This window comes from Monodelphis domestica, chromosome 5, assembly GCF_027887165.1.
Source record: "Monodelphis domestica isolate mMonDom1 chromosome 5, mMonDom1.pri, whole genome shotgun sequence".
NCBI lineage: Eukaryota > Metazoa > Chordata > Mammalia > Didelphimorphia > Didelphidae > Monodelphis > Monodelphis domestica.
The window spans coordinates 6,383,031-6,397,859 of record NC_077231.1 but is presented as its reverse complement, the minus strand read 5'-3'; the positions used below and the strand labels follow the sequence as shown (position 1 = coordinate 6,397,859).

The following is a 14,829-nucleotide window of genomic DNA, read 5'->3' as shown; positions in this document are numbered from 1 at the left end:
TACAGTTAGAATAAATTGAGAGTGATCTCAGAGGAAAGATACTAAGATTAAGCCTGGCAGAAAGTTTTTGTAGAAGGTGAGAAAGAAATTAGGAAAACTTTGAGGGGAAGATAAGGAGGAAGAGCATTCCAGCCATGGGGGGACAGCTAGTGAAAATGCCCCATCAGGAGACGGAGTAGAATGTATAAGAAGACCAATGTTACTAGATCATAGAGTCCATGGAGGAGAATAGTTCTCAGAGGACTAGAAAAGAGCCAGGTTATCATGAAGAGGTCCTTGAAATAATAGTCTCTGGAGTTTTATTGAGTGGCGGGCAGGGGGGGTGGTGTTCAGTGTGACACAGATCTACATTTTAGGACAATCATTTTGACATCTGAGTGGAGGATGAATTAGAAAGGGAAATCTTGATGCATAGAAACCAGTTGAAGCCTATTAAAATAGTCCAGTTGGGAGGTGATGAAGGATGCTAGGGTGCTTTGTTGCAGTGTTGGAGGAGAGAAAGGGGTATATAGAAGAGATGCCATGAAATCAGAAAGGATAGAATTCAACCACTGATTGGTTATAGGGAAGAGAGAATGAGCCTCCAAGGAAGAATAGTTTATGAGCCTGGGAGACTGAGAAAAAATGAAAATTTGAAAGTAAAGATGAAGTCAGTTATGAACATGTGTATAAGATGTCTGCAAGTTGTCTAACTTGACATTTCTAAAAGGCAGTTGGAGATGCTGGACTAACAGTTGGGAGAGAGACTAGGTCTAGACAAATAGACTTGAGAGCTGAGATGATCATTTAAAGCCTGGGAGTTGATGAGATCACCAAGTGAAATGCTAGGGAGAAGAAAAGAAGGGTCCAGGACAGAGCCTTAGAATAGGAGAGTCAATAGTAAAATAAAATAGAAAAGTAAATAAATTGATTTGCATCACTGACAGTCCATTTGAGATTTATGTAGCATAAGTTTGTGGTGACCCAAGTTAGCACAATTTAATGAGATTTCCTCCATCAGCATTCAGCAGCACGTAAGTAAAAATGGAGAAGGCAGATGGTAAGACTGGGCCATTGTTAGTTTTGTAAAGAATGAACAAGGGAAAAAAGGACTCAAGGGTAGAAGTCAGTGTAAAATTGACCTGGTTAACTAAAAGGTGACGATGTTGAAGTGAGGAAAATAAAACCAGAACAGGGGCAATAGTCTGGAAAAGCAGAAAGGTATCATGATTGGAAGCATAAGGGATAGTGAGAGAAGGAAAGATAGATGTTATGGAAAGATAATGGTATTTCAGAGTAAAGGAAGTGGAACATTTGTATGGGAAGATATCAAGAATATGGCTATCCCTGTGTAGTAGTGGTGGGATGGTGGACCAAGGTTATTATTTTTCCACCCTTATTCACTGCCTGCCCTACTACTGACTCATTCTCTAGATGCTCTGCCGTATATAAACAGTCTCTTTTTCTTGGAAAGTTGTAACTAAAGAATATATTTTTAGCTCTGAGCCCCCAGCCAGAGATAGCTCTGGCAAAACACTTCATTGTTAAATTTCTGTTTTCTCAGGGTTGTTCCCCTTTCACAATTGTTTCCTCCAAACCATATTTCCAGTAAATACTCTCAGACTAGCAAACGTCTATGTTTAACACAGTTTATAAGGATAAAGTAAATGTTTGAAACAAGAAAGGTAAATAGATTTTCCCTATGCCAAAAGGAAAAAGACTTCAGACTTCCATGCTAGAGTCCAACAGGAGAAAGGGAACACAAAATTATTGCCTTGGTATCTCTAATCCTGTGGATTGTCAGGGACACAGTATTTTTCCCCAATACATTTTATGCCCAGTCAGCCCTTACAGCACTATTTTCTTAGGATGATGGCCTCTGCTTAGTTTGTCTTTTCTCAAGGCCTTCTCTCCTCTGCCTTCTGGAAACTTCATTTTCCCTTGATGCTTCTTGTGTCTGAACCAACTTGAACTGTTTAGCCAGGCCACATGAGGCTCCCACACAAGGTGGGATAGGAAATCTGTCTGGATGGGCCAAGGAAATTAGGGAGAAAGCTATTGACTAGGAGACATGGGAAACTCTGGCATAGGACCAGAAAGGCACTGTGCCCTTTGAGCATAGCAGAATTAGTCAGTAGATGAATTCCCCCACCTGCTATGAGATCCATATATTTGGAGACATCATCTCCATCCCCAGTGTTCATGTGAGTTATTTGTACCCAATCTATGGTAGAGTATTAGAGTTTCATAATGATCTGACCAGCTACAGTCAGACAGTGTACACTGACCCCAACATTGCAGTAGTGAAGGCTCAGTTGAGATTATGGAACATTATATAACCTAAATTTGAGGTGGACCAAGTCAGCATCACTTCATGGTTTTTTCTTTTGCCAGTGTATCCAGTTCCGTCTTCTTCATTGAGCTTCATATTTGTTTTAACTTCAAGTGCTCACTTATTAAACCCTTCCTCCCTCCCTCCCTCCCCCTCTCTCTTCATTCCTTTTTGTAGCATTTTTCCACTCTCCAGGCATAGGAGATGACTTACATTAAGGCAGAATAAAGTTGGGGAAGTGGAATCAGAATGAATTTTTTCCCTGGCATATATGGTGTATAAAGAGGGAGTAACATGAAATAATGCCCCCCCTCCCCCCAGGTTGAAGCCAAGGACTAGGAGAAGAAAAGATTATGGAGAAATTTCAGGATGAAAGGGAAGATTCGGAATAGAGCAAGGTTTGCAGAAGAGTTGAGAACAGGAAGATCCTAGAGGACCTCAGGGATGGGTGCAGGTGGGCTTTATAAGTCGCAAGGCAAGGAATGGGAATATTGGTTCAAACTTATAATTAGAAAGCCATAGAGGCATGAACCATGGAGATTAGAATTGGACAGGGTTTAGCACAGGGCCTGGTATTAGTGGGTGCCATATAGATGTTTAGGATTGCCACTGTTATTGTTGTTCCTACTGTTGCTGTTATTTCTAGGACATCTACTTGCTCCCTAAACTATGCCCAGCCAAATCCAATGTCTTTGGAACATAAGACATGGCTCTGACCCCAGTCAGGTGACCAACACCTCCACCCCCACTTCTGCCTGAATTCATACCCTTCTCTGGTTACATAGAACCTGTGATCAATAGAGTCTAAAAAGGCTCAATCCATCCTCTCAGGGAGGCATTAGTACACATCTGAGCTTGTCTCCTGGCCTTTCAACATTATCCTCTAAATTAATAAATTCCTCTTATTTTTAAGCCATGTTTTGGAGTCTTGCATTCTTGCAAAAAGTTCCCATCCCAAACCCCAAGGGCTCACCTCAAGCCCCCCACAACACTTAGAAACCCATCCTGACTCAAAGTTTAAAAAAAATGTTAAAAATACATCATTATTAAAAAAGAAACCTACCCTGACATGACTCTACCCACATTGTTCTCTCTTCATTCTTTCTCCTCTCCTCTCTTCTGTCCCTGTCTCTCTCTCTCTCTCCCTCCCCCTCCCCTTTACCTCCATTAACCTTATAGTTATTTGTCTATATACAGGAACTGTAGTATTATCAAACCACAGCTGTAGAGCTAAGAGGGGAAGGGAAGAGCAAATCTAGAACCTTATTTTCCATGTGAGGAAGCCGAGTCCCAGAGAGTATGTTACTGACCCTGGTCACCCAAATTATATGTGACAGAGACAGGCCTGTGTTCTAATACTTCTAATAATTCTAATACTAATGCTCTTTCCACTTTACCACTTCTCTCCTGAGGGCTCCTTGTGTCCAGGGGCTCTTTTCCTTGTCTTTATGTCTACATTGACTAGTCTAGGGCCTGGCACACATTTCTCATTTTTTTATCATTGCTGGTTGTTGACAGAAATGCTTGACCCAAGGCCTTTTTCTCTTTTTAGTGGCTGAATGAAGAGAACGTCATCGAGAGGCTTGTGCAGCTGATCCACTCAAGCCAGGATGAAGATGTGAGTAGAAAGTGTGAGCAGTGTGACACTCCTCAGAAAGAGCTGGGAAGGCCATGGGCTCCCCACAGTCATGCATAACCATTGAGAGGCCAGCGTTTTTTGGTTACATTGTATGGCAAGATGACAGAAGGTTTAGAAGTGGATATTCCTACTCAGGTGGTCTGTTTGTAAGCACACTGCTCCTTGAGTGACCTGGCTGTACTACTATGAATGAAGGAGGGTCTGTTTTCCTATGTGGGGGAGAACAGAAGGAATAGGACAAGACACTGTATATATGTGGGGTTGGGAAGTAGGGAGGATAGCTATGTGATACTACACAAAGCCTGTGGGAAAGAGCCCAGGTCTGCCCCCAGAAGTCTCTAGGGACAGAAACACAAGCTGGTAAACCATGAATCTGCCATTGTGGGAGGAAACCAAGGTTTGAGATACAACCTCTAGGGAAACCACTATCAGAGGGGAAGGAGTTAGAAGATGAATAATAAGGGAAAATAAGGGAAAAAAGGGCAGACATGACCCAGGCTCTTAGGGAAAATAAGGAAAAAGGACAGATGTGACCCAGGATCTCAGGAAGAAAAAAACTCAGAGACCCTAAACATAAGCAGATAAGATCAACTCGGACAACTTTACTAGCAGAAGGAAATATGGCTTCCAGATCCTGTTAATGAGTTTTAGCATCTATGCATAAATACTGCAAAACAAAGGAAAATGACCAAGCACTTGATGAGAGGACTTTGCCAAATTTGAGAACATGGAACCCCAATACTTGCTTCCTAAGTGGATTTGAAATAAAAGGAGAATGTATATCCTACCCAGAAAAAATAATTGTCAGAATAGAAAAAAAGGTGAATTTGAGAGAGGGAATCTCAGCAAAGAAGCAAGTGAAAACTGTTGATGGGAATGCAAACTCACAGAAGTGGAGGACAGTGTAGCTCCTGTCTATGCAAATGAAACCTAATGATCTTAAGGACAGGATGCCTGGAAAGAATCTAAGGATCATAGACCTCCCAGAACAGGAGAAGTAAGAAACCCAACAGCATTAATGCAAGAAATATTACAAGAAAACTCCCATAGAACTTTTGAATATGGAAAATGAAGTACCAGTGGAAAGAGATTCAGTGATCACTTGGAGGTGGGGGAAGATTGCAAATTCTAGTAAACATATTGGTTAATTTTAACAATTTAATTAGGAAACAATAGGTCCTTTAAGTAGCCTGAAGAAAGACCTTCAAATACAAAGGGAAGGAAATCCAACTAATGCAAGACTGATTTGCATCAGAAAATGAAGGAGAGTGGACTAAGGTGTTCAGCCTAGAAACCTGGACATTCAATAAAAAAGCATTTGAACATTCTTAGAAAGAAAACCTGCACCTGAAGATTTTATTTGCTTCTCCAATACCCCAAACAACAGAAATGCAAGAAGGAAAAATTAATGCATAAGCTATAAACAATAGCAGACTAGAGATAGTAGATTAGCAAGAGACTTCTTCCTAAAAGTATACAAGGATGTGGGGTGAAGGGAGAAGTCAGGTGGAGGTCAGGATGGAGAAGCAGGACAGACCCAGGTGAATCAGTGCGGGAAGTGGAGGGTGGGGGACACATTACAAAAGAGGAGTGAGACAGGGAAGAGGAACCCTTAAAGCCATAAAGGGGGACTTCTACTGATGAATGCCCCATGAGTAAAAGGAGGTGAGCATTGTCCATGGAGGACTGGTCCTACCTTTACTCTGGGTGTAATTGGTACCCATGGAAAACAGAAGGAAAGGATTTTAGGGGGAGGTTTCTAGACCAGAAAGAAAGTGATAGGGGAAAGGCCTTAGTGGTGGGCTTCATTATCAACTATGGAGTGGGGGGGGGGGATTTTCCATCAGGCTGTGTCATCTCTGTCACCCATAAGAATTGGCTTTGTTCTGGGAATGAGGTATAATGGAAAATTGGAATCTACAAAGCAAGTTCCACCAGACTGTGGAAGAAACTGCCCAGAGGGAAGAGCCCAGAATAGATACAAAGTCCATGAGGACTATTTTCTTCCAGAGAAGAGACTAGATAATTATAGGAGCCTGAACCAGAGGTTGAGGGTCTAGAATAGACAGTGGAAAGTGAAGAGATCAAGAGAAATCTTCTCTGGAAAGGAGCACATCAAATGAAATTTTAAAAAAAACTAACAAACAGTATTAGTTTAAGGCTAAGAGAAGTTGGGGAAGGTACTTAATGAGAGGAAAAAAAGGAAGAACCAAATAACTAGATAAAAGCAGGAAAGAAAGTGGAATTAATCATCAAAATTCCAAAGGGAGGGGGCAGCTGGGTAGCACAGTGGATTGAGAACCAGTCCTAGAGACGGGAGGTCCTAGGTTCAAATCTAGCTTCAGCCACTTCCCAGCTGTGTGACCCTGGGCAAGTCACTTGAACCCCATTGCCTAGCCCTTACCACTCTTCTGCCTTGGAGCCAATACACAGTATTGACTCCAAGACGGAAGGTAAGGGTTTAAAAAAAAAATTCCAAAGGGAAAGGGAGAACTAACAAAACCTGGGAATCAGGGGTGAGGGGAAGAGAGCCAATGGGAATAATGAAGCCTTAAAAAAGGCTCAGCTACAAGCCTAGAGAAGGTTCAAATCTGACCTCAGACACTTCCCAGCTGTGTGACCCTGGGCAAATCACTTGACCCCCATTGCCTAGCCATTACCACTCTTCTGTCTTGGAGCCAATATACAGTATTGACTCCAAGACGAAAGGTAAAGGTTTAAAAAAAGGCTCAGCTAAAACTGAAGAGTACTATTTACAGTATAACTTGGAGAAAAAAGCAGCATAAGAGACAAATGGAGGAAATATAAACCTCATGCTTATAACTTTAAATGTGATAAGATTAGACAGTCTATTATAATGAATCCATGACAGATTGGAGAAGAAAGCCAACCCCTCTCTAATCTTTCACTTCCAAGGAATATATTTAAATAACAAAGAAACAAATTAAAACCTAGAAGATATGGAAGAAGCTTATTACATATCAGATGAATCCTAAAAAGCAGGAGCTGCAATCATTCTATCTGATGAAGCAAAAGCAAACATTCAAAAAATAAAAAGGAATATACAAAGAAATGACTTTCTGCTGGATACAGGGTAAACAATCACAATCAGCAGTAAACATATATGTTCCAGATTCCCAAAGGAAGCATTAACTGAGCTACAACAAGACATGATAACATAAAAGGTACAGAAGAATTTGATGTCCTTATCTCTGTTTGGATAATTTTAACAGAAAGGTGGAAAAACATGGAGCTCAACAAAAACTTATGACAGCTTGTTAAATGGAACTGCAAATGAGAATGCATATTTCTCAGCACCACATAGAGCCTTGAACAAAAGTTGACCATGCACAGATATTGCAAGCAAATGTAAAAAAGTAGAACTAATAAATATATCCTTTATAAACCATAAGCAATAAAAAATATTCCTTAGTTCAGGGACCATAAACAAAAGACAGAGATGCAAATGAATATTTAACAATGAAATCCCAAAAAATGAGTGACTCAAAAACTGAATTGTCAGACCTGGCCGACAGGGAGTCTGACCTGAGGCTAATGAGACAGAGTTGAGTAATGCTATAAGGCTTTATTGTGGAAAAGGGAGGAGGGCAGCCCCAAAAGTGTAGATGGCTAGGGGTCTCCACTTGGGTGGAGAAAGGGCAATCTTTTATAAAGTCTGGGATTAGGTAATCTGGGACTTGTCTCATTGGCTGTTTTGGGATGGGAAGTAGCTAGTTCCTGTGATTGTATAGTTCCTAACATGGTACAGACAGTATACATCCAGAACATTAATCTATCATGGACCTGTCAGTCCACAGCATGGTGTCAACATGGAATCTAGAAACCCCAGGCTAGTAGCCTAGTAAGATCTGATCAACCCCAAGTGTTAGGACTAGCTTGTAAGTGGAGACCCCAAAGCTTGTCCTTGTTCCCTGTTCCTGTGAGAATCCACCTTGAAGGGAATCTCAGGCTAGCAGTTTCAGACTGAATAATGGACCCTAAGATAGAGGTAGAGGCTAAGCCCAAACCCAGTGAATCTTGTGCAGTAGGCTGCCTGTCAGTCTCGAAAGCTGAAGGTCTCCAGTTCAATCCTTGGAAGGAGAGTGTGATATACTGGGAGAGGCTTCTGGAGACAGTCTTCTAATCTTCTCTTTCAATTTCTCAGACCTTACCTAATCCCCTTAATCTATCTATAATATAGAATATCTAATTAACTCAGCTAATCTACTTAAAATCTACTTAGATTTCTTATATCTTCAAATAATCAATTCAGCTTCTCTGTCTTTCTCCAGTCTCCAAGTTCCAGTTTTTCACAGACACTGCAGATTCCACAGAAATGATGTTGTCTTCTGCCCCTCTAGTAGAGAAGGGAACAGAGTCACACTCACTCTGTCTTTGAATCCTTCTTCAGTCTTTCTCAGACACAAGATATCATTCCCAACCAGTTATCTCCCCAAATCCTCAAGGAATATCAGAGGAAAACTGCCAACCGTCCACCCTCTTAGCCTCAAACTCAAAGAGTGTGACCAGTAATCCTAACTGCCCTTCCAAAGAGAACCTGAGAATTCCTTCCCAATGATCTCATTAGGATTCCACTGTCTGAATTAAAGGAGTCTAGCTCATCCAACCCTATTACTTATTCCTAGATATCAAAAATATCTATTTAGTTAATTAAGAATTTACTCACTGTACTTTAGGCCTGACTTTCAATCCACTGAGCCACCTAGCTTCTCCCCTTTGTTTTATCTTTATAGATGTAAACAGTAAAGGAGGAGTGTGATGAATATGGGGTTTCATCTATCCTATTACACAAGCATCTTTATTCTGAGTAGGAATCCTCTTTGAGTCTAATGGGATGATTTTTGTCGTTTGTGATTATTCTCAGAGACAATCAAATGCTTCTCAGACTCTATGTGATATTATCCGACTCAGCAGAGACCAGGGCAGTCAGACGCAAGAGATCTCTGAGCCTGATCCTCTCCTCACAGCCTTGGAGTCGTGAGTACCCATTAACACCATGGCTTACAATACCAGGTCAGCTGGGTCCTGCCAGATTTAGAGAACATTGGAATGTGGGCTTTGGTTTCAGTTCATTTTTGTCTTCAGGCTGTCAGTCAGGGCAGTTTTCAGAATGGACTGATAACTACCTTCATGCCTGACATTCTGCTAAAGTAAATGCAGCAGGATGTCCTCCAGGGTTTCCTGCTATTTTTGTTGTACATTTGACATAACTTAGCATCACCAGTTCCCTTTCATTCTGACTTTAGTGGGAATTTCAATTATGTTTTCTCTAGGGAGTGGGGAAACACCTTTTCTCCCCGCCCCCCGCCCCCCCCCCCCGCCTCCCCTTAGAATGCCCAAGATGAATTTCATGCATTTTCATTTCCCTTGACAGTAACTCAGGTGTCTATTTAACAGACAGGAATGTGTGGAGCAGCTTCTAAAGAACATGTTTGATGGGGATGTGACTGAAAACTGTTTAGTCAATGGCACTCAGATTTTACTGACATTGTTGGAAACAAGGAGATCTGGGTAAGTCATTTCCTTAAAAGAAATGCCTTTGTATAACATCTGACTGTAGCACTTATCTAGGATCTGAGAAGTTTGGATTCATTTTGCTTATTATACTACCAACATTCAATCAGTAAGTTAAGAAGCATTTATGTATTTATGCTCTACTATGTGCCCGGCACTGTCTTTGAGGAGTTTACATTTACAAATAAGAGTATATGTAAAGTATATGTAAAATACACACAAGGGTAACCTAGGATGAGAGGCCCTAGCAGCCAGGAGACTGGAATGAGGTTGATGATCAGTCTAAGAGTGTGGTACAGCCAATGCAAAGGCATGGAGAAGAGAGAAGGAGTGTGAGTTCAAGGATCAGCTATAAAGTCAGGGGCAGGGAGAGCAGCTAGGTAGGTGGCTCAGTGGATTGAGATCCAGTCCCAGAGGCAGGATGGCTTGGGTTCAAATGTGGCCTCAGACACTTCCTAGCTTTGTGACCCTGAGCAAGACACTTAACCACCATTGCCCAGTCCTTACTGTTCCTCTCTTGAACTACTATACTACACAGTTTTGATTCTAGGATGGAAGATTTAAGGGGGAAAAAAAGAGAGGGAGAGCAAGAGCCTAGGACCCCATTGCAAAGTGATGGCAAGAATGGGAATGGAAAGAACAAAACACCCAAAAGGGAACGGTACAGAACAAGCTCTCTTTCAAAGAAGAAATAGGAGAAGGCACTTGCTTCTCATCAGAGTGTGGGGCTCCATGGAAGCCCAGTATTACAGACTGTCAGACTTTTTCAGTGGACTGTCTGGTTTTGCTGATTTTCCCCACTTTGTTATACAGGATGACTCTCTGGAAAGGGAGAATGCCAAGCTAAAGAAAAAGATCAATAAAATCTATTTTTTAAGAAGAAATAATTCTAATAATTCAGATCATCCGAACATGGAGGGTACTGTTCCTGTCAGGAGCTCAAACAGAGGCAAAATGACTACTTGTTAGGAATGCTATCGAGGACAGTCATGAACTGGCTAGGGACTGGATGAAACTGAATCCCAGGACCTCAAAGTGCCTTCTAAATCCTAGATTCTGTAAATTCTGGGGAGCATAAAGACCAATTTTGTTAGGGTTCTACTGATTGAATGCTTGTACAAGCTCCTCCCTTGTCCTCTCCCTCTGCAGCCCCCATTTTACTTTCCAATAGAATTTTACCTTCTTCCATATATTTCAGCTTACCTCTTATTGCCGATATGCACTCATCTTAAAATTATGTCTCATTTGGTTCAGCAGACATTTAAGTGCCACTGTGGGCAAGGTACTATGGGTGCTTGACATCCAAAAAGAAGACAGCCTTCTACCAGGATGATAACAACATGTACATAGATTAGCAAATCTAGGGTAATTTAGAAGAAACAACACTACCTTTGGTGTGGTTAGAGAGTCTAGGAAGGCTTCATGGAAGGAATGGCACCCGAGACCAGTCTTAAAGAAGGGTAAAGATTCTGAGACCATCCATTGAAAAGATTTATCTGCTTCCTAGCTGTGTGATGACTCTGGGCAAGGCACTTAACCCTAGTTGCCTAGCTCTTACTGCTCTTCTGCCTTGGAACCGATACTTAATATCAATTCTAAGAGAGTTTAATTTTTAATTTTTTTTAATAAATGCTTACTTTTTGTCTTAGAATCAATACTGTGTATTGGTTCCAAAGCAGAAGAGTGGTAAAGGATAGGCAATGGGGGTTAATAAATTTGCCCAGGGTCACACAACTAGAAAGTGTCCTAGGTCAGCTTTGAACCCAGGACCTCCCTTCTCTAGGCCTGGCTTTTTATCCACTGAACCACCCAGCTTACCCCAGGATATTTTTGAAAAAAAGAAAAGAAAAGATTTGCAGTAGGCAACTTTATTGTATTTGGGTGGCCAAAGTCTTCCAGGATTTCATGGGTTTCCCCTCCAGAGAGACAGTCTCTATTAATTATTATTATATTTTAGTTTTTTAATCATATGTAAAAGCAATTCTTAACATTAACTAAAAAAACTTCCACATTCTCTCCTACCTTCCTTCCCTTTTCCCCTACCGTATGGCAAGCAATCTGATACAGTTTATACCTGTGAAGTAATTTAAAACATATTTCTCTATTAGTCATGTTGTAAAAGGAAACCCAGAAGGTCTCTGCCTAAATGGACAAAGTTATCAGTGACTGCCTTTCTTTTATGCCATGGATGGTTAAGGAGTTAGCACACTGATGCCCTTCCAAAGGCCTGTACCAAGTTGTTTTTGTCAGGAGCCTTCATGGGGAACATGGTCAAGGCCAACCCTGAAGCTTTGGGAGGGAATGGGGTGGGCACAGACTTTACTGTATAGACAGTGTTTCTGCTCTAGAGCCTCCTAGGAAGGATTAGGGGAAGTACTTCTTCACACAGAAGGCTATAGAGTAGTGGTGTCAGTATTCCCTCGGACTCTCACAGTGCTTCTCCCAGGCAGGAAAACTGACAGAAGGAGCAGAGGCTGAGGTGTTGAAAAGTGCCTCTAGGGGCTGATCATGGAAGTCTAGCTTCCTCCTTCCCCAGAAGAGATTGGGAAATTTCTAGAGTGACAGTTCTTTTGAGAAGTGGAAATCTTTGAGATTGAGCAAAGGAAGACGTGTGAACGTTGAGTAGCATGGTCTGCTTCTTTCCTTTCTGAAATCTGCAGGGTGGAGGGCCTGGTGGACTCCTTCTCTCAGGGATTTGAAAGGTCTTACACTGTCAATAGCAGCATATTACATGGTATTGAGCCATGGCTGAAAGACTTTCACCAGCTTCTTCTCACCCCTCCAAAGGTAAGTGCCTTTGAGCAGCTGGCTGATGGTTACCATCCCCCTAAATCATGGGCATAACACTGTTCCAGGAATTGTGGGGAAGACAAAATACAGGAGCGAGACCAACAGCCATGAGATTGCCATGGGTGATTGGACACACTGGGTGAAGGACCTCCCCCGGATTCTTTTCAACTGTCCCTTCAGTAACTGTAGGAATTCAGGAGAGACAGGGGGAACTGGGCTTCATAGTTTCCAGAGTGAGAGTCTGGAAAGCTACCTGTTGAGAAGATGACTGCTGAATGTCATCCCAGTTACTAAAAGGAAGGAATCCTATTTAAGAGGCTCAGCTGCCCTAAGGGCTGTGCATGGGCCACATGGGACTGAAATGGAGAGACTGATGTTTTAATTAAAGAAGAGAGAATCAGAAATCCTGTCCAAGTCCAGTTTAAGTAAATGGCAGTCTTCATTCATTTAGTGTGGCATGGTTTTCAGTCATCTCGCCTACACTAATAGTGTAGAGTTTGGGTCCCGAGAAACAACCATCTCTTCTGAATAGGACCTAGCCTTTACAACCCACTGATTGCTCTCCTTTTCCCTTTGGTCTGGAATCTGATCCTGGCTACAGCTAAGGGAAAGGCAGCTAGGCAGTAGAGTGGAGAAAGTGCTTGGGTCAGGAAGACTCGAGTTCAAATGTGGCCAGAAGTATGAGCACTTAACTTCCCCTGCCTTGTTTTCCTCAACTGTAAAATGGGTATAATAAAAGCTCCTGCATCCCAGGGTTGTTTTGAGGCCCAAATGAGAATCTTTGTAAAGCATATTGCCTGGAACATAATAGGTGCTTAGTAAATCGTCATTCCCCTCCCTATCCTGGCAGCTCAGAGCTATGAGCTCCAGATGCTGGTTTGAGCACTACCTGTCTGGCCTGGCCTCCATTTCTTACTTGGTAGGTGGGTACTGATCAGGAGACAGAAATGAAGATGGTATCCCTGCTCAGGAAGTAACAGCCTAGCTTGTGGGCCTTCGCTAAAGAGAGGCATACACATACCAAGTTGTATTTCCTATTTTTCAGAAAATGTCCATCCTGACTACCATTGGCATCCTGGAGGAACCTCTGGGAAATGCTCGACTTCATGGGGCCCGTCTGATTGCTGCCTTGCTGCATACCAACACACCCAGTATTAACCAAGAGTTGTGTCGGCTCAACACAATGGACTTGCTACTTGTAAGTAGAATCCTAGTGCCTTAAAGCCCTGGAGCAGAAATCCCCTCAGCTCCATTCCTTCTCTGTAGACATTTACCCCAGAGATCCAGAAAACACTATTTGCAAAGGCAGCCTAATCCATTTGGCTATACTTATTTTTTTTTTAATTTTTTAATTTTTATCCAATTATATGTAATATTGAATTTCCACACAAGTTTTCTTAAGTTATATGATTGAATTTATCTCCTCCTTCCTGATTTGATCTGGATTTTACATGTATTATCATGCAAAACACAATTTCCATATTGTTCATTTTTGTAAGTGAATAATTTTATAAAACCAAAACCCCAAATCATATACCCAAATAAACAAGTGAACAATCAAATGCTTTCATCTGCATTCTGACTCCAACAGTTCTTTCTCTGGAGGTGGATAGCATTCTCTGTCCTAAGTCCCTCAGAACTGTCCTGGATCATTGTATTGCTGACAGTAGTTAAATCTATCATAGTTGATTTTCCACAGTATTGCTGTTATTATGTACAATGTTTTCCTGGTTCTGCTTATTTCATTCTGCATCAGTCCATGAAGGTCTTTCCAGCTCTTTCCGAAATCATCTTATTCATCATTCCTTATAGCACTATAGTATTCCATCACCAACAGATACCATAATTTGTTCAGCCATTCCCCAATTGATGGACATCCCTTCAATTTCCAATTCTTTGCCATCACAAAAAGAGTACCTATAAATATTTCTGTAAAAGTACGTTCTCCCCCCCCCCCCTTTTTTTTAATCTTTCTGGGATATAGAGCTAATAGTAGTATTTTTGGATCAAAGAGTTTTATAGCCTTTGGGGCACAATTCTAAATTCCCCTCTGGAATAGTTAGATCAGTTCACAACTCCACCAACCATGTGTTAGTATCCCAATTTTGCCACATCACATTGCCCGTTCTGATAGGGATGAGGTGGTACCTCAGAGTGGTTTTAATTTGCATTTCTCTAGTCAAGAGGGATTTAAAAGATTTTTATATGATTATTGGTGTCTTTGAAAACTGCTTATTCATATCCTTTGACCATTTGTCAATTGAAGAATGACTTGTAGTCTTATCAATCTGACTTAGTTCTTTATACATTTGAGAAATGAGACCTTGATCAGAGAAATTCATTATAAAAATTTTTCCCCCAGTTTATTGCTTCCCTTCTAATCTTGGTCACATTGGTTTTTGTTTGTTTTTTGTTTTGCATCTTAAGTTTTTATTACTTAAAAAAAAATTTCTTCATGTTTACATGATTCATTTTCTTTCCATCCCTTTTCCCAGAGCCAACAATTCCATTGGGTTATACAAATGTTATTCATTTTTGTAACAGAGTCATCTTT

General features: G+C 41.3%; 1 protein-coding gene across 13 annotated transcripts in view; it reads left to right on the top strand.

Annotated features, from left to right (window-relative positions):
- PPP6R2 (protein phosphatase 6 regulatory subunit 2) overlaps nt 1–14,829 on the top strand; it is a 166,213-nt gene that overhangs the window by 126,350 nt on the left and 25,034 nt on the right. For all 13 annotated transcript variants that reach the window (XM_056797539.1, XM_056797531.1, XM_056797543.1 and 10 more), the window contains 5 exons: nt 3,864–3,929; nt 8,836–8,948; nt 9,369–9,482; nt 12,146–12,272; nt 13,321–13,473. In XM_056797539.1, coding sequence (XP_056653517.1) covers nt 3,864–3,929; nt 8,836–8,948; nt 9,369–9,482; nt 12,146–12,272; nt 13,321–13,473 — 573 coding nt within the window. The remainder of the gene's footprint in view (nt 1–3,863; nt 3,930–8,835; nt 8,949–9,368; nt 9,483–12,145; nt 12,273–13,320; nt 13,474–14,829) is intronic.